This window comes from Hirundo rustica, chromosome 4 (assembly GCF_015227805.2).
Source record: "Hirundo rustica isolate bHirRus1 chromosome 4, bHirRus1.pri.v3, whole genome shotgun sequence".
Classification (NCBI taxonomy): Eukaryota; Metazoa; Chordata; class Aves; order Passeriformes; family Hirundinidae; genus Hirundo; species Hirundo rustica.
This window is the reverse complement of record NC_053453.1, coordinates 64,968,195-64,993,198: the sequence shown is the minus strand read 5'-3', so window position 1 is coordinate 64,993,198 and position 25,004 is coordinate 64,968,195. Positions and strand designations below refer to the sequence as shown.

General features: G+C 38.0%; 1 protein-coding gene across 7 annotated transcripts in view; it reads right to left on the bottom strand.

The window, feature by feature from the left end:
• DGKI (diacylglycerol kinase iota) overlaps positions 1 to 25,004 on the bottom strand; it is a 200,076-nt gene that overhangs the window by 95,766 nt on the left and 79,306 nt on the right. For 4 of the 7 annotated variants that reach the window (XM_040062808.1, XM_058420356.1, XM_040062806.2 and 1 more), the window contains 8 exons: positions 18,805 to 18,900; positions 16,154 to 16,228; positions 13,687 to 13,743; positions 12,886 to 12,951; positions 7,065 to 7,136; positions 6,629 to 6,745; positions 865 to 960; positions 489 to 563 (listed from right to left, as the gene is read on the bottom strand). In XM_040062808.1, the coding sequence (XP_039918742.1) occupies positions 489 to 563; positions 865 to 960; positions 6,629 to 6,745; positions 7,065 to 7,136; positions 12,886 to 12,951; positions 13,687 to 13,743; positions 16,154 to 16,171 (501 nt within the window). In that variant the 5' untranslated portion in view covers positions 16,172 to 16,228; positions 18,805 to 18,900. The remainder of the gene's footprint in view (positions 1 to 488; positions 564 to 864; positions 961 to 6,628; positions 6,746 to 7,064; positions 7,137 to 12,885; positions 12,952 to 13,686; positions 13,744 to 16,153; positions 16,229 to 18,804; positions 18,901 to 25,004) is intronic. The other 3 variants (XM_040062809.1, XM_040062810.1, XM_040062807.1) reach the window with 1 other exon arrangement.

The window sequence follows — 25,004 nt, the reverse complement described above, 5'->3', positions numbered from 1 at the left end:
GATCTGGAAGCAAGGTCTTCTATGAGACACGTGGTAAATAAATCAATAGATCAATAAATTATTTTCTCTCTCTGTGGTCCATTTTTAATACAAGATCCCCTGAAGACATCCTAAAACGGATCACAGCCTTGCATCAGTGCACACACCATGGGTTTCACAACCCCAGTTTCACACCCTGTTCTGCTTAGTGGAAAAAAAGGGTGCGAGCTGAGTCTCTTACATCCCAAGGGAATACTCTTTCACTAGGTTGCTGGTCCTTCTGGAGTCTGGTACGTTTTCTTGAAAAAAATCAACTCAGAAAATAAAACTTTTCATACAAGTTTTGTCTCTTCTAACAACAAATTCAATATCATGGAATTTCCAAGGGGAAAAATACATTAAACTCTTCAGTGAAAAAAAAGGAAAAAAAAAAGCCTAAAAACTTTCAAGTCTGTGTTTAGACATTTAACCAAAAAGGAGCATGATTTCCAAAGCTCTTGAATACCTACTTCATTTCCTCTTTTGCTGGCTTTTCTTTTAAAGGATGTTCTCTTCTTTCGCCTTGTTGAAGTCTTTAAGGAGTTCTACACCAGAAGAAAAAAGAATACATGAAAAGCAAAACAAAATTTAGAAGACAGGCCCAGAGAGAGCCCCTTTACGAAGCTCTTCCATGCATGTCCACTTGGAGAATGATAAGAGTATCTGGCACATGCTCGAGATTTAAATCACATGCGCTGCATGCTTTACACTTCCACACCACCGTTTATGGAGAAAGCCACACACGGAGACCAGACTGGTGCTTTGGAACTGGAAACTTTCCCACGCTGTGAGGGGGGAAAAAAGATCAGATGCTCCCATAGACTCACATAACACCACATGTTGTACCTGCCAACCCTCCCAATAGGGGTAGGAGACGCCCGTTTCCCCTTCGGGGCTCCAGTCTCCTGCCCAATCAGGCTCGTCTCCTGGTATGGAGACCACCTGCATAAAGATGTAATAAAAAAACATGATAAATAAGATATTTTTCATGTTTTTTTGTTTGCTTTTTTTTTTTTTTTTTTTTTTAAGGAAAGAAAACAATAAGTTTTAGCTCTGGCAACCATTATGACTCAACATAATGTAAGCCACCATGGCATATGATGCTGGCACTGTGGAGTCAGTTCCAGCCTATCAAGAAACCTGTGTAATCATCTGCTAAGGAACAAACTGAATCGTTAATTTTTAACTACTTAAGTAAAGAAGATTTTTTGGGGGTGATTTTTTGTTGCATTTTAATACAACAATATCACTTAACTACATAGGAAAGAAAACATACCAGTGCTTGTATTTTTGCAGAACCTATTAAAATAGAACTTATCAAGGCTATTCTCCAGGCAGATGACAATCTGCTTGGTGATACTGAGCAAAAAGGTGTTCTGGTGTGATAAGAACAATCCAAAAAAGGGGAATTTTTTATTTATTTATTTATTTTAATTCACTAGTTGAAGTTATACCTGCAGGAAACCCTAACCATTTCCATAATTGAAATTTTGTCTTATGGGAAGTACTCCAAATATTTTTGCAGTATTTCAACTTCTAGTCTAACCATCACCAGGAAATAAAGTAGCATGAGGAATTAGAAGAAAGTTCATTGATTTTTTTTTTTTTTCCCCCCGGATATAAGAGAGAAAGCAAGATCCATTCAGCTCATGTGAAAGCTTATTTCTGTCCTGACTTCGATCAGAAGTGTACCACTAATGAAAGTCAACACGCAGACATCATCAAATCTGTAAAGAGTGATGTTTATTCTTAATCCTGCTCACTGTCCAACATTGACAGGAATAGCTACTAAGCTGTGTTTAGTATGTATCAACCACTTTCAGAATTTCAAGATGAGTATGACACACCAGATACACAAGTTAATGCTTCCACATCCCAGAGAAGAAAAACTAACAGCTATATAACTGAAATTCCTAAAGGTATTGTCCTCTGTCACATAGACCAAGAGAAGTCTGCCATAGAGCGTGAGGTCCCAAGCACTCAGCATTCCTGGAGAGGGAAATAGTCAAGCCTTATTGGTTATTGAAAATACTGAGGACAAGACAGCTCTGTAGAGCAATTTCAGGAATTTCCCCTTTTAGACCATATTTTGAGAAACCACCTAAAGAAGTGTTCATATATTCATAATCTTCCCTACTCTGATACAAAGTGATCTAAAAAACATGATTAACCATAAAGACTGCACTGACTACCAAGTTTATCAGCAATCCCATCTGCATGGTTTTGCGTTGCCCTGCCTCACTAGCCACATTGACTGCAGGCAAAAGTCCTGATGTTAACAGATGTTAACAGAAAGTTATGGGGGCATTACATCCAAAACTGCCTCCCATGGGGGCTGTAGCCCAGTTCCTCAGGCATCCTCTGAAGGATTCTCCTTGGGCTGGGGCAAAACACAGGTCAGAAAGAGAAGATCTAGTCTATCCACACTCCTGTTAGCAGTGTGCTGAAAACTCACACACATACCAAGGGTAAAGACAGTTGAGTAAAACCCTGACTAATTATTAAATAATAATTTAAAGAATGTTCATATGTAGTTGTCATTACAGTTGAGTAAAACCCTGACTAATTATTAAATAATAATTTAAAGAATGTTCATATGTAGTTGACATTAAATGCCAATATAATGTACCAAACAGTGCAGTGGAGAAAGGCATAGTTATAAAAAAAAGCTATATTAAAGAAACAGTTTAAGGCTAAGCCTCCATGTTTATAACCATTTTCATTTCCATACTCAGAAAGGCACTAAATGCTGCATCTTAATAATGTTATTTCTTTTTTTTTTTTTTTTTTTTCCTTTTTTAACATGCCTACACCTATAGCGTTAACAGAACCTAAAGCTTTGCTACAGTAATTGCAACCAAATGTTCATAGCAGATGAACCGCAAAAAGCTGCTTAAACATACACGGGGTGTTTTTGCAAACATGCAGAAGACTAACAGCCAAAGGGTATCAGCAGTCTTTGCACACTGAAGAGAAGAAATGGATACATAATACCTTGTTCACAGAACAAGGTAATGAGTATTTTGTAAACATAAATGTTATTCAGCAAGGTACCTGACAGCAAAGCATACCTTTAAATGGGCACCATAAGTAAATCCTAACTTGCCTCTAGAGAGGAAACCTCTCCTTTGTGGATGTCAGTTTGTCCATCTTCAAAAAGAGATTTTTCATATTATTGAATGGTCAGTACAGCTCTCAGAAATCTTAGGTAGATGAACAGAATTGAAGTCCTTCTTGGATTGTGTTGGATGATGTGAAGGACATGGACTACCTCAGACAAATCCAATAAAACCTTTCAACTTTTTCCTTTACATTTTATCCTCAGTTTTCAAAGGCTTTTAGCATACTGATTTCCAAATTACTTAAACAATGAACAGTATTTGGGAAGGTCAAACTTGACTATTTTCTGGTGTTCACAAAGCACTATCAGAAAAGCCAGCTGCACTCAGCAATTGAGGAAATAAAGAAATAAGACCAGAAATTTAAGTATTCACTAGAACTAGTTCACAGTCCTCAAAGGAGGAGAAGAAAACACCGAGCTTACTCACGTCAAACAGAAAACCTTTGAATTTTACAGTTACTGCCTTTGTATTCCCAAACATAAGACAGAATAAATCAGTAAATCCATCAGTCAGATCCTCCTCATCATCTGCTTTTCTCCCACAACGCAAGCATATAGCAAAGTCCACTGCCAGAGCTAAGACCATTTTGGCTACCAAACCTCACCCACAACAAAATACCACCAGTCAACAAGGGTGACCTGCTTCGCAAACTAGGAAATGGAATTGTTTTGAACCCCAGGAAAAGAGAGCTGGTATCAAAGCACTGCTAGCAATACAAAAATACTGGAAATCAGTAGAAAAGTTACAGAAGTGGCTCACATTACAGATAACATGGAAGAGGTATTGGGAGTTTTCCATTCATGTAACGGGGTCATTACACAAAGGGCTACCACCAATTCCAAAACTCTTTGAACCATTTTGAATATTCTTCATCTTGCAATCAGTTGCTTAAGAGAAGCAAAAGCTCCAAATTTACACCATAGGTTGTCAGCATAAATTTTTTTCTTAACCAATTATCCCATGATGCTTCCCTAGCACAACATTTTTGGCAATGAGACGCAGAGCGTGGTCTTTGTGCAAGCCTAATATTTGAAAGGTGGTGACCCACGTTGTATTAAGCATGGAAAACTATTTTTGAAGCAATCAATAAATAAAAAAAATTATAAAACAGGGCAAGGTTTTGCTACAAAATGCCACCTTATTTACTTAAAGGAAACCACAAGAAACAGGATGCAGGCACCACTAAAATCAATTTTATATGAGAAGGAAATTCAGTTCAGGAGTTGTCTGTGACCAGTCTAAGTAGTTAATTAGAGCTGAGGAAATTTCTTATATCCAAAAATCTTCTAGCCCTATTTATTCTGACTGTGAAATATGTGAAAAACAGATTGTTGGTTACACATTCATTTTTTTAATGTGAAATTACAAAAATTTGTAAATACTGTGTTTGTACTCTCTGTATCAAGTGATATGAATTTTTCATAGTGTTTACCAAACACTTCTATAGGGTGAAGAGGGTCATAATACATAGAAGTAGAGCTGGTCAGAAACAGCAGGAGAGCAAAAATATTTTCTCAGAAAACAATAAATAAGAAAACAAGGCTTCTGCCAAAAATCTGAAAGCACATCCAAAAGATGTATCCCTATTTTCTAAAGTAATAAGGATGCATTTCCCATAACTCCAATGGGTGCTATTAGGAAGCTGCATGGAAATGAACCCATTGTCTGTGTTAGATACAATTTGGTTAATTTAATGTTTCAGCTACTCAAGATAAGGTTTTACATGCTACTGACCATGAATTTCAAGGACTAGAGACATGAGTTAATAGTGAAGTACTTTCTCTGCACTCATGGCTCAGGCACATGAAACAGGTACTTTCTTTTAGTCTAACATTTTAAGCCTTTATTTAAGAGATATTTTTTCCATAAATTATAATTACCTAGATTAGATTTCTCTTTCTAATTTTTGAAGTTAAAAAAAAAAAAAAAAAAAAAAAAAAGACAAGAATGCAAATTCTCTATAAAAGGAAGGCACATTGCTGTGGGCAAAAGCCAAATCAAAAGAAAATTACATGCCAGTGTTTGTCTAGGGGTCTTTTTGTTGTTGGTTTTTGGGGGTTTTTGGGGTTTTTTTTCATTTGTTTGGGATTTTTTTGTATGTTTGGTTTGTTGGTTGGGTTGGGGTTTTGTTTGTTTGTTTGTTTGGGGTTTTTTTAACTAAAAATTAAATAAAAGAAAAATATTTGAAGAAAATCTTCTTTTAGGGAGGTCAAACATAGATACATCTGTCAAATGACACACAGTTGCTGAAAATTGGCCAAGGATTTTAAGTCCCTACCAAGGACTCAAACATTCCTCAACAAAAGAGAAAAGAATATTTCTCTGGAGGAGATTGAGTAAAACAGAGAAAGAGTGTGGGGAAAGTCTACAAATGGCAAAAAGCCTTTTTTTGTCAGGGTGCAGGTGGCTAGGATTCTTGCTATGCTCATTCTTGACCTAAAGGAGAAATAGAGGCCTCTTCAGTTGACTTGTTGATTACTCTTTCCATATATTTCCCCTTCCCTCTGTCCCTTGCCTTTAACAACCAGCTTCCTACTCATGCCCAAATCTGTCACATCCCTAAACTGGAACTAAAGATAGTGTTACAATTTAGGTCTCAGGCCTTTTTCCAATTTCATCAACTACTTTTAGCGCCTTGGCTACAGCTTGAACTTCTTAGCTTCTTCTTGACAGCCAGGAGGCAGAGTCAAAAAGCCCAGGTGACTTCCCAAGGATGGACTGAAATAAAGAATATTATTCAGAAATAAAAAATTTAACCATCATTTCTGACTCTCTGATATGTTCACTGTTTGTTTCTTTCAGCTCAATTTGAAGTAAAAGCAGACTTTCAAAGAAAAAAATTATTCTTGCATGGTGTGAACCCCTTTTTAATTTTTGGCCAGCTCTCTTTTGGACATCTTTTTTCCCTGTTGTCTTCAGCAGTGAATTACCCTCTCCAAGACCTACCACATCCATCACAAAAGCTTTGGAGTCCAATGCCTGCTATGTGCAACTCAGCGAGCGTGTGGGTTTACTGCCGACTGCGCAAGCGCTGGTGTTAAGTAAGACCTGATTCTTTACATGTCCATTAAAGGCAAATTCAGAGGGATGCCAGGCCAGACACAACAATTCTTACTGCTCTTCAAGTGAACGTTTGTGAAGTTTTTCCCTGTATTTGCTCAGCTCTGTTTAATGAAACATGCTTGACTGCCTGCCACACAGGGGACGTCTCGCAGTATGCTTGCTGAACTCACAGGAACAACTCTGAGCTGAATTAGCTCAGAACAAGTCATGTTTGTTGCTAATCATCCCAAACAGGGAAATCTACTGAAGGACTTGATGGAGGGAAAAGAGGATACGGGTTCATAACGACCATGGATGTATGCTGGGTTTCGGGGGGAGAGACAGGGTTGAACAAGCATGCCTTGGTGAAAGAGGCCCAAGCAGAGAAGCCAGGCTGGCCCTGCACAGCCAGACAGCTTCAGAAACAGACATCAGCATGCAGTTACCTGAGGTTTCTTCACCTTAATGATCCAGGTGGGAGGCACAATGACAGCAGCATGAGCCCCCAGGGAACATGGCTCCTCAATGTGATGTAGCATGAAACAGGTGACTTTGTTGTGAAACTGGAAGAGAGGAAAGAGTAGAGTCAAGGAAGAGGACAAGAAAAACAAAGGGGATGCCTGGAGAAGAAGAAGAGGGTGATGGTACAAAAACTGGAGCAATATTCCCAACTCCACCGTCTTCAAGTCATTCAAGGCATGAATGATTTAGGACATGTAACTAAAGATGATCTTTCTAAGCCACAGCTTCTTAGGGAAAAAGAAAAAACACACACACACACACACACACACACAAAAAAAAAAAAAAAAAAAAAAAAACCCACACACAAAAAACCTCCTTGTTAAACCCAGATCACAGTCTCCTGAAGTATTTTCCACTTACCGCCAGCTTGCACCAGGAACAACTGATGGCCACAATCTCTTTACTATGGAAGGAGAATTTCTGCTGAAAGCCCTGGAACAACCAGGGGGGAAAAAAAAGTATTAAATTCCTCTTTGCTATAAGAAAATATATACCTCTAACTCTAACCAGGTGAGTGCGTTAGACAAGCAGATTTTTTGGGGATTAAATAATTACAGGAGGTAACAGAGAAGGTTATTCCACTGGGATATACTCACACAATCCTTTTAAAAGGATTTCTGCAAAATTTTATGCTTTCCCTTTTTTTTTTTTTTGTTAGAAATAAGTGAAGAAATAGAGAAGAAATGTCTATTTTAATTTTTAATGGATTACTACAATCCTGCAAGTTTCAGATTTTCTGTTTAACAAAGTGTTCTGTCATTGCAGCTTTGTTTGTTCTAAATATAAACAAGAATTTGAATTTTCCTTTTTTTACTACAGAGTAGAATTACCTCTTTTTTACTGACAGATCAAAATTAACTACAATGTCTCTCTGGGAAAATTCTGACAGAGAAATGAAGTAATTAAGTTTATCGTTTTATTGAACTGACTCAGATTAAAATCTTTTCAGGAAGTCAAAAAAAACCCCAAAACAACAACAACAACAACAAAACCCCAGTATGGTCTGATTCAGATCACACAATCAAAATAAAATAATTATTTACATTTTTAAAGGTAGAAAAGCCCGCCCCAACTAGAAAATGTGATCTGATTCTCCTAAAGGAGAGCTTCTTTCTATAGCATTCAATATGACTTTGCTGTAATATCTAAGGCTGGAAAAGACAAATGGGTCATATACAACTTTCTACATTTAACACCGGCAACAAATAATAAGATATAGTCTGTAATTCTGAGCTGAGACAAAGCTTATTTTAGTCAGAGAAAAAAATCGACCTGGGTTTCTGGCTGGAGAGATGGAAAGTCCACAGTTTCAGTGAACAGTTTGTCATAGTTGCCTTTACTACTTAGATTTCAGATTTGAATTGGTTGAATCCTTTATTCATGGCCTTCCATCAATCCTCTCTCTATCTCTGTAAGTAGCCCATCACCACCCAGAAATTTCTAATTTAATCTCTCTACCAAGTGATGAATTTGCAAGCCAGTTTTGTTTTCAACAAGCTGAATAATGCCTAAATCTCCAACGTGCTGGACAATGCCCAAGACCCAGTGCAAAAAAAGTTATAAACTTTAATTGATTTAGTAACATCTAACAGGTCATTGCCTCACTGCTTCTGTTATTAAAGTCTTTGTTATCCTGCAGGACAAATGAGCCTCTTAGAGCTCAGTGAAAAGACAAGATCTAGCACACCAAGAAGAAGAATTAAATAATACCCTCCCCCCGCACCCCCCTCCCCAAAAAAAAAAAAAAAAAAAAAAAAAAAAAAAACCAAACAACAACAACAACCAACGTGCAGAGATGCCTTGGTCTTCCTAAGGGAGGAATTGAGCTACAATCTGTCTACACAGGCTGACTGAAGACAATTCTCTTGATACTCAGAGCGGGAGGAGGCTCTACCTGCCTGCCCAGAATGCAGAAGTACATCTTGCAACTTCATCCACAGGTGTCCCCAGCATTTACTCAAACCAGTTTGCCACATGGACCTCATCACCAAGACCAACTCCTGAAAAGGCTTGTGTCACCTCTGGCTAGATTTTTGGAGTTTTGTTTCAGTCCTTCTCCTAATGCCTCAGGGTTTGCATTTAGAGAAATTCAAAGAGTAGATTCTTCATAATGACGGTGATTTGGCATATTCAGCTTTAGCAGTGGAGTGGCTTAACAAAGAGAAGCTGTCCAGATACTTCTGGCTGGGCACATTTTGCCTGCCATTCAGTGTGGGCATAAGAACAGAGCGACAGTAACTGAGATTACGAGTGCTGGGACAGAGGTCTGACACTGGACCAAACACTTTCCTCATTTACTTACTCTAGTGTTTCACAACGTTTCTCACAGATCTCACTCCTCCTTGCTACAAAGGGCATTAAAATAAAAAAGAGTTATTTCAGTCCCTCATGGGCACGAAGTGTTTTGGTTTTTTCTGCTTTGCAACATCCAGAGGGAAAACCCTTCTTTCCCAAAATCTCCAATAATAAAAGTCTAAATTCTGTACATTAATTCCATAGCCCATCAGCTGTGCATTTTAAACATATGGACTGAGCAGCTTGTCTTGTTCTGGATGGATCATTTTTCATTTATTTAGTAAGTCATTTGGCTTTTAGGGAGTCATTAGAGAAAATGATACAGCAATAAAACATATTAATGATAAGGAGCAATAAACCACCACTTTCCTCCCTCAAATTGCTTTACAAATGTGAGCTAATTCTTCCTAAGGATACAAGTTTCATGTAAGGTAACATTTATTTGAAAGTTAGCTTTACAAATAAAGTAATTGATAAAATTGATAAAATAAACCCTGCACTATAAGTCACAGTCAGATTTGACAGGGACTATTGGACTGAAACACAGGAACCCTCCATATTTCACTAGAAATCATATTTTCTGCCTTCTATGAGTGAGAAGGAACATTGGATTTCAGATGTCTTCAATCATGCAAGGAGGTCTTCCACAAAAAATTAGAAATTTTGAGATAGAAAATGAATTGCACTTTTTGAGAACATCAGTCTAACAGTATATAATTAGCACTGATTCTCCAGCAACCAATCCCTCCACAATACAGCATGGCCCATGTTCTGAACTTCTCCTGTAGAAATAAACAGTTGTGCACAGCAGAAAAAAACATACTTGTAGGAAAAGAGCACTTGAATGTCCACAAAACCAGCTTATGTTGGTAATTCAACCTGTCAGAATAGCCTGGATTAAAAGTACAAATTAACATAGACACCACCTATGTCCACCAAAGACAGCACATAGGGGTTACTAGTTCTGATGTATTTTATTCATATCATCAGAAGTATTTATTATTAAAGACTATTTTCACACCAGCTTTAGGGCTACTAATCATATTTTTTGCAAGTCATTTCCTACAAAAGATTTTATCTTTTTAGTGACTCTTAGAGATACCCTAATGTAAGATAACTGTAGGAGAGCCAGGTATTATTACGACTCAAATGCAGACTGCAACAAAAGCACTTGGATGGTGACCTCTGCTAAAATAACAAAGAACTAGAATGGCTCTGCCTCAGTCTACGGGCCTTTAAAGGGACCGGTGACAGAGACACTGTAGACACACACTGCATCTGTATGGAAGACACTCCACTCTGGACACCACAGAAGGTCAAAGAAAAAGTATTTGTATCATGGTCCAAAATGTGTTCTCAGTCTCAGAATGGAGACCCTCAGCCACTGCTAACTGGAAGCATATGAAAAAAAATTCCATTTCATTCAGCCTTAAGCTTCTGTTCCTGCACAAAGTTATGAAATGGTTGCTGGGCCACACAGTCTGAGCATTTTTGTGTCATATTATAGAATGATTAAAAAATTATCCTGATTTTTCTGATTGATGCTAGGTAACAAACAGCTAACAGCTATGAAATTTTTTCCCCCATGTCTTTAAGAGAAAGCAGAATTCTTAAACGTCGTGAACGGTGTAGAAGCCATGGCTTGGGAACACTTAATTACCAACTCTTCCAACACAAGAGCTATGAAGCATTAGGGAAAACAACTAATGTGTGACAGGTTTAAACATCCAAATGAGGTTCTCATAGCATGTAGTTATGTTCAGGAATTTCTGGCTGAAGGATGTTGTAAATACTACAATTTTACGTGAACTCAAGGTTAAACACAGCAAGACCACAGGAAAGAGATCATCATAGACTGTTAACTATAAAGGTATGATTTCTGGAAATTCATGAGACAAAGACAGAAATAGATTGATTGGTTACACTGCACATTCCAGGCCCCTTTCCCTGGTACTAATTTCTCTATATAGTACTTCAGCAGAAAATCAGTGAAATCAACCTTGGAAAGAAGAGTAAAAAACCTAAAGCCTAGATGAGTTAATATAAAACTGTATTTGCACTAGCAAGTGACATGTAACATGGTAGCACAGGCTCTGTTAGTACTTAAGAAATTATACACAAGCATTTTCAGATAATTTTACGTGGGATTAGCTGTAGTCTGGTCCTGTGGACTGAATTCCCACAAGTAACTGCAGAGTGAAATTTCATATAAGTTTAATAGGAATTCAGTTCTTTTGTCACAAGACTGTCCCAAATGTCAACCATTGTAAGTGATGACAACAAGGAAAATTTCTTTCAAACTGCACTTCTGACCTAAGGAGGAACATTGACAGACCCCTGCATACTCAATTTTTTTGGGAAGTATCAGCCACGGCACATAATGGCACCCAGAATACAAAGGCTATGCCAAGGATATGGAGTGCATTAATTCCCATCCACTTGCTTATGATTTGAAGCATAAGATGGTTATATCCAGAAAACTTTCTTTATTTGAATTGTTATTAATAATCATTAAAATACTTAACCATCCCATTCCAGGCATGGGATAGGACTGTTACACAACCATGAGATCTACCAGAACCCTTAAGTATTACATGAATAATACTTTTTCATTGCTTTAAATTTATTGTCATTCTATTTCAATGAGTTTCCCTTTTCTTGCAAAACAGGAGACTAATAAATGTGGTTCTTATTTGGTTATAGCAGAGCACATGCATTTTGCTGTAATAGGAGACTGCTTGGCCAATAAATATAACTGATTTTTTTTGTTGTTATAATTTGCTCTAATTATTTTTTTTCCTGACAAAGAACAGCTCTACTACAACATAGTCATGTTGTTCTTAACCAAAGATTTCTTATTTAGGGGGAAAACTGAGATTTTTCTCTGAACTTCTTTATATTCTCTCTTTGATGGTTGGATTTGAAAACATGTATCAGCCAAGGCTGCCCATGGGAACATACCCAGCACAAGTTTTGATAAGATACCTAGTAAGTACTCTCATTGCAAAATCAAATCCCAGTGCCTGTAGGGGAGATCCAGGCCAAGAAGGCAGAGAAGGATGGCAAAGTCATACCCTAAGAATGCTGTGTGCAAACTGCCTTGCTGCACCATTCCCATGATACTTGCTATTAAAGGGCATCACATTTTTATTGCATGGCCTGTTGCAGCTGGTAGCTGACAATATGCATAAGTATCCAGATACAAATCTCATTTTCCTCTGACTGAAGTGCTGTGCCATGAAGACGAGACATGGACTTTCCTACTAGCTGGAAAGAGGGAGGAAAAAGTATAATATAGAGAAAGGAAATTAAATCCTTGTTAATTTAATTTTTAAATATCTCTCAATGTATTTCAGGGGTTAATAATATTTCAGAAGAAAGACCTTCAGTCGCTAAAGTACTCCTTCCCCATTTTTATACCTTTTTAGAAATAAACTTCTACAATCTGTGAAGCAGAGGAAACACGAAGCAGTCTCACAAATCTTAGAGGCTGCTGGGATAAAAAGAAAGCAACAACCTTTCTTTTCCAGGAGCCTAAAAAATAGGCCATCACAATTTTGGCACAGAGGACAGCACAGCAAGAACATCATATTAGTAAAAGTTTAGCTTAGCAACTAAAAAGGCTCAAAGAGTCACAACTTTCCTCCTCCTCATTTTCAGCAGCCAGTACACCACAACCTCCCAGGACAAATGATGTGCTCATTCCTGCAGATGCAGATGCCTTTCCCTTCCCACGTGGAAATCAGAACTCTAATACTCAGCATCTCAGGCTTGTCATTAGCTACTAAAAAAGGCCGAGTGTTTGTGATAGAAAAAAATGCAGTGACTAGAAGGACCTACTTGCTACCCTGAATTCCTGGTGCTTGTGCTGTGCAGGACACCTTACCTTTCCACACTGCTTACATTTGCCCTCCTGCCTCCGCCGGTGCACCCAGTGATGCCTCACAAAGTTCTGCAAACAAGGACGAAAAGATGTGTTACAGGAACCATTGGCACCTTGCACTCAGTGGTACCATCTATGCCAAATTTGTTAACAGACACCAAAGAAAAGCCCCTTCAGCCAACAGAGTAATTGCTAGAGCAAAATGTGCAGCAGGTGCTGAAGGAAACCTCAAAAAGAGGAATAAGGACAAGGTGGTGTTTTCTTTATCCATGCTGATATGAGGCCAGAACTACTTCCTCAGTCTTCAGGGTTTTAAATGTTTGATTTTATGTTTCAGATACTTCTAAAGGGGAAAAAAAAAAAAAAGAAGAAAAAAAGAAAAAAAAAAAAAAAACACAAAAAAACAAAGAGAGAACACGTGAAAGGAGAGGGAAGTAAGTTTTTTGTTTGGTTGGTTTTTTTTAATAAAAATACTAGCTCTAGGAAAAAAAATGCTACCAAAAAAAAAAAAAAAAAAAAAAAAAAAAACACAAAAAAAACACAAAAAACAAACCCTCCACAGAATAACTGAATGAATGGGCAAAAGACAACAACAGAGAGGTGGAACAGTTTCTGTCAGTGTAAGTAATAGAGTGCTGCAGCAAGAATTCATTTTACATCTATTCTGGAGAGGGGAACATGTTCCACTGGGAACCAATTCTCTCTCCAAGGCTCCTCTCAATCTAAAAGCACTTCTGCAACCGCACACCAGGGGGATCCTCACACACGTCGAAGAAAAGTGATCGGCATAGGTCCATTACTTACTTCTCTTGGAGATCGGGAGCCTCCTTCTCGGAAAGTCGGTTTGCAGCGAAAATTAATCTGGCATCGAAATAAAACTGTTAGAACTTAAAGTGAGCTGAAAGAAAATTTATTCCAATATTTTGATCTAGGCTTGACTTCCAAAATATTTATTATCTATTAAAATATTAGCTTCACTAGGTGAAAAAAGTAATTTACCTATATGTCAGAAAAATCTCTTTTCATATTAATTCTTGCTAGACCTCTACAGAGCCCCCATTGTCACTAATGCCACTGCTGCCTACTCAGTTCAAATATTTAAACTGCTTCCTCCTTCTAGAAGGAAAACACTTTATCTGTTTTGTTTTTCTGAAGATCATTCGCAAACAAGTGCACACTTCAACTTTGGTCTCAAAAGTTAGTAGGTGCCGGAAGTTCCACTCTATAAGACTTTTTTGCACATCCTATCTCTATGTCTTCATAAAAAAAAATCTGTGGAGAATTGACATTTACATAAATAACCATGCAAATTCTCATAGATTTATACCTTTTCCTTAGATAAGGATGTTTTCATCCACCTCCCCAACCACAAATCATTTGATGAGCATTGTATGGTCTCATGCAGTGGTGTTACCACCCCAAAGAGGACAGCAGGAGCTCTCATGAATGGAAAATGTTTTGAGGAAGGTGAAGAGAAAAAAAGTATTTAATAAACAAGAAGGCAGTCCTATGAGAAAAAAAATAAGAATTTCGAGAAAAGAAAAACAATAGAAATAAAAATAGAGGGACATAGACATTAAAAAAGACAGTGAAGAAGAGGGGGACCTACAAAAAGTCTAAAGGATCTGTGAAGTAAGGATGCACTAAATGAAATAATCTCAAGTTTGAGTTGACTATCCTTCAAATAATTAAAGGATGAAGATAATACATAGCTATGATTTTGCTAAAAATCTAGCATGACCAAGTTTCTCCAAATTTAAATGCAACCCTCCCTAGATAAATAAGTTCCTCTTTCATTTAGTATTAGCCTTCAAAACGACAGCTCTAGGGAGAAAAATAAAAATAATAATTTTTAAAAAGGCACACGCAAAAAAGAAGTAAACAAAATACCTAGTACATATAAAGAAACAAAAGGCATTGCAATATTAATCCTCTTCTATTGCTCTTCAGCTGGAATTGCAGTTTGTTGTTTCTCTTCTCAGTCATGGCAGGCTGGAAAGTCCCAGCTTATATTTATTTTGCTTAAAATGTACACCTTTGCAGAGAGGGACAAGCAGAAGACTCACGTACCAGTTTAAAACTTTACAGACTTTATAAGAGCCCTCTGCCAAGAGGTGGATTTCATGGTCTGCAAAACAGCACGGAGAAGCTGGGGTTTATCTAAGTGCTCATTTTCTCTGGCAGGCAATGCCACCAGCTCGCTGGGCTATGGAAAGTCAGCACTGCTGGTGATGAAGGAAGTCATGAAAAATTCACTGGTGACATTTTGTGCTGAAAGCATGTGCGAATGTTAATTTCACTGCGGATAAAAGCATCGGGGGTGGAAATGGTACCTCTCCAACTTGGTATTATGGCAATCACTGTGGGATTTGTCAACATGAGTCCAAACACTTGGAAAGGAAAAAGCCCATTCCTTATAGAGTTGCTGCTCCAAGTTTGTTATGCATCGGCTTCTTTTATGAAGAACAACACTGCTAACAAACGTATATAACAAATATATAGGAGCAAAAATGAAGTTCTAATGAAAGCGATGGGGAAATTCCCACACATATTTCTTTGCACGTATCCCACCAGGAATGAAAAAAATGGAGGAGATTTCTCTAGCACATTTCCAGTTAGGCATAATGAAGACAGATCTGTGAGGGGAAGACTGAAGTTGGTGATAGATATTCTGTAGGTGCTTGGGTGTGATCAAGGATCCCTGAAGGAAATGAGAAGCAGGACAGATGTTCACAGAAATAATGGTAGTACAAAGGAAAAGTTTGATGTTTTCCATTTTACAGACAAAAACTTGGATTCTGAAGTTTTGAAGAGAAAACAGCGTGGTCTAGTAAATACAGGGGGAAAAGCTCACACTAGCATCTTATGCTGCACTGCTCATAATAGTTATAGCTGTCATATAGTGAATTATGCTTGCTTTAGCTGGGGAATTGTAAAAGGCCAATTTTGTACATGACAGGATATTCCATTTTTTAGCTTCAATTTTTAATCTAAAAGTAGAGGCAAATTCTTTTTTAAACATTAAAAGCGTGAAAGCATTCTGTAGTTTTTGTTCTTCATTTGGTTTTGGATTTTGTTGGTTTTGGGGTTCGAAGAGACATACTTTAAAAAAAAAAAGGTGGAATTTTAAGCCAAGTTTCGTTCACAAGTACATTGTTAAAACAGCTGTGAAAACGTAATTTGGCATAGAGTGTTTTCCAGGCTGAAACCTCAGAAAAAGAATTAAAAGCGTGTTGGCTAGGTCAGGCTCCAGAAGATGGCAATATCTCACCTTCTCTAACTGCTCCATGCACGCGTTGTGCACCACGATCTTGCAGGCAGCACACTTCCTCCGCAGGGCAGACTTCTGCAACAGGAAAGGGACACGGGTGTGCGTGGAGGTGAGCTATTCCCGGGAGAAAAACAAAGTCAGCTGAAAAACAGGAGATTTTTCGCTCCCTATGCAACACGGATTTTTGGTTTTTTGGGTTTTTTTCCCCTTCCTTTGGTGCTCTCAGTTGTGTACAAAACAAATAAATAAATAAATAAATAAAAAGGGTCTGACGCTCTTCTGGTTAAAACCTGAACTTTGTGAAAAAAACCAGCCACAGCAGTCCAGCTTGTGAACTAGAAGTCAATGCCTCCCTTTACGTAGGGGATCAGGTTAACACTGCAGAGCATCACTCTAAAAGTGAGCATCCTAGGAAGATGATGAGCAAAGAGGAGAAAAATTGTATGTGCAAATCAGAGAACTCAGATCAGTTTGCAAGAGGTCATCTCATGCTCACCATAAAACATTTAATTTGATGGGCCTGACTGCTGCCTTGCAGAAAAATACTTGGGTACTTGGGTCATTTTAGTAGAGAATGATAAAATTCTCAGAGAACACTGTTAAATGCTCATGAAATGTTACAGCAGAAACAAAATTCTCAATTATGCTGGTTAGTTTTATTAATTTCAGTAGAGCTTTTGAAATAATTTCCATCGAATCCCCTGGGCCAAAGCATATCAAAGGCAAAAGAATACATCCAGAAGAGAGAATGTATTTACTTACTTTACTTCCATAAATTCAATTTAATTAACCAAATTGGAATTAATCTTCATAGAAATTTAACTTACAGACTTGCACTTGGGGGACAGAAGATTTATAAATACACAGTAAGTCGAAAGTGCTTTGCTTCAGATTTTTTACATTCAATATATTCATGTCCATTTAAAACTCTAATGAATTATTTCTTTATAAATTTCAGCATATTTTAAATAAGCTCATTAAAAAAAACACGGAACAAAGCTTCAGCTCACATTATGGAATAATTGTAATAATTTTATTGATTCTTGTAATTATCTAGATACACCCTAACTGCACATGTTCACGTGTTCTGTTTCATCTGAAGAATCATGGCATTGCATAGCAGACTATAGCAGTTACATGTTTTGTGACTTGGTAACTTAAAGGATGTTTTTTATCTCTGTGTTTACAAAGTATGGTTTTTTTTAATCTCTGTGAAAACCATATGCAACGTATTACTAAAATTCCATGTAACTTTTAATGCACTGAATCGTAAGGAAGAATTTTATCGTTTTCAGAAAGGCAAATTTCTGCTGAGAACACAAGAGCCATCACATTGGGTCAGACCAAAGGTCCACTCAACCAAACAAATCCCGTGTCCAGCTTTTGCCAGAACTCAGGGCCTCAGGACCAACTCAAGTGCACAGCAAACACACAGTGACAGTGACACTTCCTTTAAGTATTGCCACACAATCAGCAGTTATTGGGACTTCAGTTCTCTGAAGGAGCCATAGACTTCTCAGGCTTGGTCTTAATATTTTATACCACAATGTAACCAATTTGCTTGGGGAGTTTTAGGAGATGGATATTAAATTTGTGCTATGGAAAGCTATGTGCGGTGTATTTTGGATCACAGTGCCCTGAAAACTGGGGGTGATTTGTGAATCAAAATGCTTTGATTTGTATTCCTGAAAACTGAGGGTGATCTGTGAATCAAAATGCTTTGATTTGTATTAAATACTCTGAAGGTGGCATGGGGAGTGGGCACTGGGCTGGGTGGCAATAAAAACAGAAAGACAGTATCATGAAGAGTCACAGATGGTAACCGCAAACATCCCAGAGAAGAGGAGTTCCTTTTAACCTTTTCAGTCCAAAGACTAGGATACTCCCTTAGAGCACCGTTTCAAATCAAGGACATGAACCCAGCATCCCTGCTCTCTTCCCAAGCTTTCTAAACACCAAAGTTAGAGGGGTGTGGGTATTTTCTTCTCTTTTGATGAAACAATTTAACTGAAGCACCAGGCAAAAAGAGCTCCTGAAATAGACTGGAAGTGTAACAGTCGAAGAACAGGTACTCATGGATCTGAGATCAGTCCAATGAAACATTTCCATAGACAGCAGAAAAGCTTCAATAGGAGAAAGCTAACCTTGAATGTTCCCAAACAGGAGAAGTTAAACACCCATATATGGGTGCACTCATTGCTGGTGAGTGCATTCAGGAGTTTGGAAATTCAGTTCAAACCCTTGCAGTGATTAAAATTGCAGACATTTGATCAGACCCTCCTCTCAGAGGCTGCAAAAGGTAATAAATTTGCTAATATTTTCATGTAAAATGGACTAGTATCTTTTAAAATTCCTGAAACACCTCAGTATTCTACCTTCTTTTTTCTTTTTTTTTTTTTTTTTTCCCTTATCATGTTAGTAAAGCAGTTTATTACATACGTTCCTGCTGTGTAAATACTCTGGGTCAATGAAAACTGGTTTGGGCTCTCTTCCTGAAGCAATGAAGTCTTTACCAGTAGCCTTTTGCCCTTTATGCTCTCCTTTTGGAACACAGGCAAACAATTCAAGCTCTCAAGTGACTGGGCACTACATCAGTCTGAAACCAGGCTTGTTACCTCAGAAAGAGAAAAAGAGATCTGAAAATAACTCACTGAGAATTTGACTTGGCAGCTTTCCTCCCCCAGGTAGCAGAGGTCCCCAGAAACATTTGTCTCAAGCCACAGATGCTCTCCATTCACAGCATTTTCCTGCAAAAAAAGAAATAGTTGTTAATCTGTTTTGTGAAATTCAGCCATGTGATTATATAGGGAAAAAAAATTCTGATTTTTAACATAAATTTAGAATGCTAAAATAAACTTTAAAAAAAAAAAGAAAAAAAAGGCAAAAAACCAAAACAAAACAAACAACCAACAACAACAACAACAACCACACACAAAAAAACCCCCACAACTACCACACCACCAGGTGTTGCTTTGGTTTTCTACCACACAAAGCCATAGCAGATAACAGCATTACCCTGGTTAACCATCCCATTTTACAGGATGATGACAATAAAATTACGTGCCACCAACTGAAACCAAAGTATTTTTGAGCACACTTCAGTTAAAATTTCCTGATGTTCTTCCCACATGCTACATAGTTTAACTGGGAATTCAGATTACATACTCATGAGATTTACACAGAATTTCAAAGAAACAGAAAATCCAGAGAGATGAAACAAAAACACAACTAATGAACTTGCAACGGGAATAACCAAAAAATTTGAGAATTGGGCACAGGAGTAAAAAACAACATGCTGACTACAGCTTTAGGGTGATGGGATAAACTAGACAAGGGAAGATGCCTTATTTGAAATCACTGGGTAGACACTCTTTGTGAATATTTCAACAAAACTTACACTGCCAGGAGAGGCCAGACTTTGTGCATGAAAGAACAACACATTCATCTGAGAATGGTCTCGTAAAAAGACTTCACCTAGCACACTGACAACTAGGAGTGACCAACAGACTAACATTTAACCTTGACTTGACAGCCCCATTTGACCAAATTTCTACTTTGATTCTAGGCAAAGTCTTGTTCTAGGGAAACTTGATTTCTAGTAGATAGACTATAGGTTTTACTTGCGTGTAATTCCGGTGCGACTAAAAAGCCTAAAAGTCTACAGTACACTACTTGAGCAAAGTGAATAAATAGGAATTCTGTTCAGCCAGAATTAGAGCATGATAGAAAATGCTTTGACAGTCTGACATTTGGTTCCCACACTGCAGAAGACACAAATGATGACGCTCACCAAACAGATGGTGTCCGACAGCAGGATGCTCCGAAATAGCCATCTCAGATAAAATAATTTATTTAAAATACCACTGTCAGTTCAAAGTGATAAACTGAGATAGTGTCTCTTGCTACACTGTTTTCTTAGGTAATGCAGAGAAGCAGAAGCAGCAAAATCCTTTGCTTTCTGGAGCGCATCCACAACAGCCAGGACCTATGCAAGGCTGCACACGGTGCCTACCACAACCACGGCATTCACTTCCAGTAAAAGTAGAGGACAAGACCAACACTGGCTGTCTTCTGGTGAGAAGTCTACCTGTCTGCAGGTCTTTAACTTCATCAGAAATATTCCAGTTCCCAGAGCTCAATAGTTTAGGTGAGTATTTTCAACATTTTTATAATGCAGAATAATTTCCAAGAACTTGTGCTAGCTTAAGAAACTCTTCAACCCTTTCTTAGAGGGTACATTATTCAGACTGTAAACTCTGTCCTTCATGTGTGCCCTTATACTTCAGGTTTTTTCCCTTCAGCAGCAGGATACGAGCTCACCAAAGAGCGTTTGACTTAAGCAGGCTCTCTGCTAACAAAACAGTATAAACAACATTATAATCCAGAGGTAAATCTCATAAGATATAAAAGATTCTTCAGAAAGACCAACTATGAAAACTAAGTAAGAAAGCACACAGCTCGTGGGACAGAATCTTTAACAAGGAATAAAAATTATATTAAAAAATAGATTAACCACCCCTTCATTTGGACCATGTCCACATAACTTGCTATCAGGATTTCTAAAGATAAAGTGGCCTATTTCCATAACCTAGTTTAGACTGCTTGTTCTCTATTGTTCCAGACTGTATCAGAGATTTACATGTCAAACTACATCACCATGAAAATAAAATTAGTTAGTAGTCTACAAGGATGACCTTTGTAGTTCATGTTATTATAGAGTTCTAACACAATTAGGTAATAAAAATGTAAATAACCTGATCTGGTATGAGTGGCACACCTCCAGACACCTACTGCCACAGAGAATTTCACAGCACTGTGTGTGAAAACCCACTGTTTCAATTCCAGCAAATTGACTTTAGGAAAATCTTTCATCCTGAATCAGAGAAAAGAGCTGAGACTGCCCAAGATGAAATGCCCTCCCTCAAAAATCTTTCCTTGTCAGTTAATTTGTCTCAATAAGACAAAGGGAATTATTTGAACTTCACCATTTCAAATTTTACAGGGCTCTGTCATTTATATGATGAGATATTCTCTTGCCACTTACGAAAATCAAGATGATATAGTGAAAGAAAGTGCTGTGACATTTTGTAAGCCAAATTTTTCTTCACTTGTGACAGAAAATTTTGAAAAAATCAATAAATTTCTATGAAGAATTTTAACTTCAACAAAACAGTGGTTTCTATTCCAAAATTCACAGGCAATATTCCACAATATGCTGGATAAAAGGGCACTCATCTCCACCCATCAACACAGAAGCTGACAGTGGTCCCTGGAATAAGCTCCTATCACCGCTAGGATGATATTCTGCTTAACACAAAGCTAAACCAGAGTAAAAGTTCTGTCATCACTTGTATATTTTGACACAGACTATATTTTTTTCAATAAGAAGTTTGCCAGTTTGGTTTATTTGGTACTTGTATGTCTTTACATTGGCTTTAGGATTCAGTGGCTCCTAAGGAAGCAGTTGTTCTCTTTCTTTCCCTGAAGACACAGACGCCAGTCTCATGCTCTTGCCATTTTCCTCATGTTGAATCTGTGGCTGTAAAACTACATATAAAATCAGTTCAGTTAATGGAAAAAAATAGATATCTACCAAATCATCTAGACGAAATGACTCACCCTGTGACCACATAACTGCTGGATCTGACACAGGGAGTGGTGGATTAAAGATGGTTGCAGCAGGACTGATGCTTTTGGTGCCAGCTCAGTGTCAGGGCATCTCAGCTGACCCGTCAAATCACGCTTTTGGGCTGACACATTTTGCTCTGACTTGCTATGTGGAAAATGGATACTGTCCATCACTGGATGGATAAAACAGCAATGACTCTGGCCTAATAGAGAAAACTCTATTTTTCTCCTCTCCAGCTTCCCAACCTTCACAAGTGTGTGAACTCAGTGTCCTGGGAGGAAAAAGAGCCCCTGCTCAGTGAAGCAGAGGCAGCAGCGTTTTCCTGGCAGCCTGGCTCACAGGGGACATACAATCTCAATATGTTCCCCCAGATGGAGACCTCCCATTTAGTTGTTCCTGATCCATTACCACCTTAATAGCAAACTCAAATAATTTCAGTATAGCAAACCTTTCTTGTATACAAAACAAATACCACACACAATCCCCCTTGAAGTGGAAGAGAAATAAGAATTCAAGGACCAGGAGTTTGGGAACCATGTAATTACATGCATGTGTTCGTGGCTTGCTGTGCGCATTTCACTAATTCAACTAGATTTCTTCAAGTGCTCCAGCATAGTAAATGACAGAGCAAGAGTTACCATTTTTCTAATGCCCACCACTATCTCCATACCTCACTGTTCTTCAAACTGCAGTCAGCATGGTTTCAAAAGCAAAGAAGATGAACCTGACTTTTAATTTGCCGTGTCAAGCAGCTGTACTTGTTCAGCCAAACAAATAAACCAGTCAGCCCAAACTTCTAGCTTAAAAGAGTTGTAACTCCAATTGTAACAGGAGGAATGGAACCCTCCTCCACTCCCATTGTGACTGACATTCACAAAAAATTATTTAAGAAAAATCTCTAAAATAAATCTGTAAGAAAATATTCCTTTTGTTAACACTCCAGCAAGGGAGAAGAATCTTCTTGCAAACATGCATTTGGGTGATACTTATGATAAACGTAAAATTAGTGGTCATCGATCTAAACTTAATTAAATGTTTTTGTAAACAAAAATTGTTACTTTTGGTCCTTTTCATTATGAGATGACTGTTGAGCAGAAACAAAATATTGAGCAACTCTTTCCCAAATATCTTTCTATCATGTTTGGATTATGTTTCATCCTTAACTGTGAAATTTCAAAGTTTGAAATACTCATGTTGCAAACAGAAACAATGCCTTAAATATTTTTCTGTCGATATATACTCTCACTTTTAAAACTCCATCTTAGCACATTTTAATTTGGGAATATTTTTCATGTAGAGGTTGCCTATTCTTTAATTATTGCAAACGTAACACATGGACATAGAACAAGATAAAACAGCATAGGAATATGCTTCTCCTTTCCCCCACCATGTTTTCCAACATCTCTGCATCAACCGCCCTTTAAGATCCCCATAATTCTCAGCTGAGAGATCACCTGTATACAGAAGAAGAATAACAACATTTGTCTTCATGGAGCAGCAATGTTCAGATGCTATCAACTGAGATGATGATTCCCTATGTTCTCATGGACCGCTGCTTTGGCTGATAACAGTTGCATTTCAGCAACATGAAAAAATACATGTCGTCTAGATGGGCACCTTCTGCAAAATCATTGCATCCTCTACACCACTGGAAAAAATACAAAGATGTGGCCACCATTTTGAAATATGACAAACCTCTTTTCTCTTTGTATCTCTCTGGAAAGAATATCAGATGTCAAACCTTCATGAAAAAGAAGCAGCAAAGAAGAACTACTGATGCAGAACACAGCACTTCAAGTGTCAAAAATGCACACAAATTCTATGCGTCAAGTGCACAGAAAATTTCAGCAGTTTTAAAATATGCATGGGGCTTGCACTCACCACTACTTAATTGAACTAGAATCCCTATTAACTCTTCATGTTTTATATGACTAATGGAATACCCCCAGATTCTCCTTTTGTCACGAGAGCATACAAAAATATACATCTCTTTTCAACTGAATATTTAATTCCCAATTACAGAACTTAGCCCTGAAGACCATCTAATGGAAGTCCATCCTTCAGTATAAAAGTTAGTATAGCTTTTAGGAAGTTACGGTACAGCAACCAAGCCATTTATGGGGAAAATAAATAAATTTATCTAGAATGAGGGGAATGTTTCATCATTTGCAAAACAAGTGCTACTGTATTAACACATATGCTAATTATCCAAGCTTTAGTACCAGATTATGCACTTCCAAACACTTACTGTCCATGAAAGTAAGCAGATAGAACTACCAACAAGTGCCAAAAAGCCCCAGAATATAATGCAATAGACTCAGTCACATCCACTAATTTTAAATACCTCACTGACATAGGTCACTTCCTGTCTATTTGTCTAACCGATACCCCAATCAGTTTATCTACAAGGATGTTATGGAAGATGGGGTCAAAAGCTTGCAAAAGTTAACACAAGAGCCATTGTTCTCCCCTCATCTACCAAGCCAGTCATTTAATCTGTTAGGGTGGTCAGGCACGATCTCCCCTCCATAAATCAATACTCTCAATCACCTCTTACTCTTAATATTTCTTGAAATTACTTCCAGAAGGATTTGCTCCATAACCTTCCCAGAAATCAGGGTAAGTCTGATTAGCCTGGAGTTCCCTGGACCCTCCTTGTCCTTCTTGAAGGCAGAATTGACATTTATTTGGTTGGAGATGTCAGAAACATTCTCTGACTATCTTGACTGTTCAAAGACAACACACTGTCCTAGCAGTGATACCAGCCAGCTCCCTCAGCACCTTTATGTGCAACTCATCAAGTCCCATGGACTTCTGTATGTTCAGTCTAAGTATTCCCTAACCTGATCATCCTCCACAAAAGTAAGTTTTCTTTCTTCCAGACCCTGGTATCAGTGACCTGGGGTTGCTGAAGGTGGATCTTACCAGCAAAAATGGAGGGGCTTTTTTTTTAATTAAAAAAAAGGGGGGATTGAGCAATTCATGTTTTCCATGTCCTTTGTCCCCATGTTCTCTGCCCTATTCAGTGGAAGCCCAACTTTTTTCCTCCTGTTCCTATCACTAGTGGTTTGTCTACAGAAACCATTCCTGTTACCTTTCCTGTTCCTGTTCGATTCTATACCAGATGAGGTCTGGTTTTCCTTACTCCATCTGTGTGAAATCAGGGCGTGCCTTGTACAATCTTCCTGGCCTAAGCCCGCTTCCACATATTGCCAAATGCCA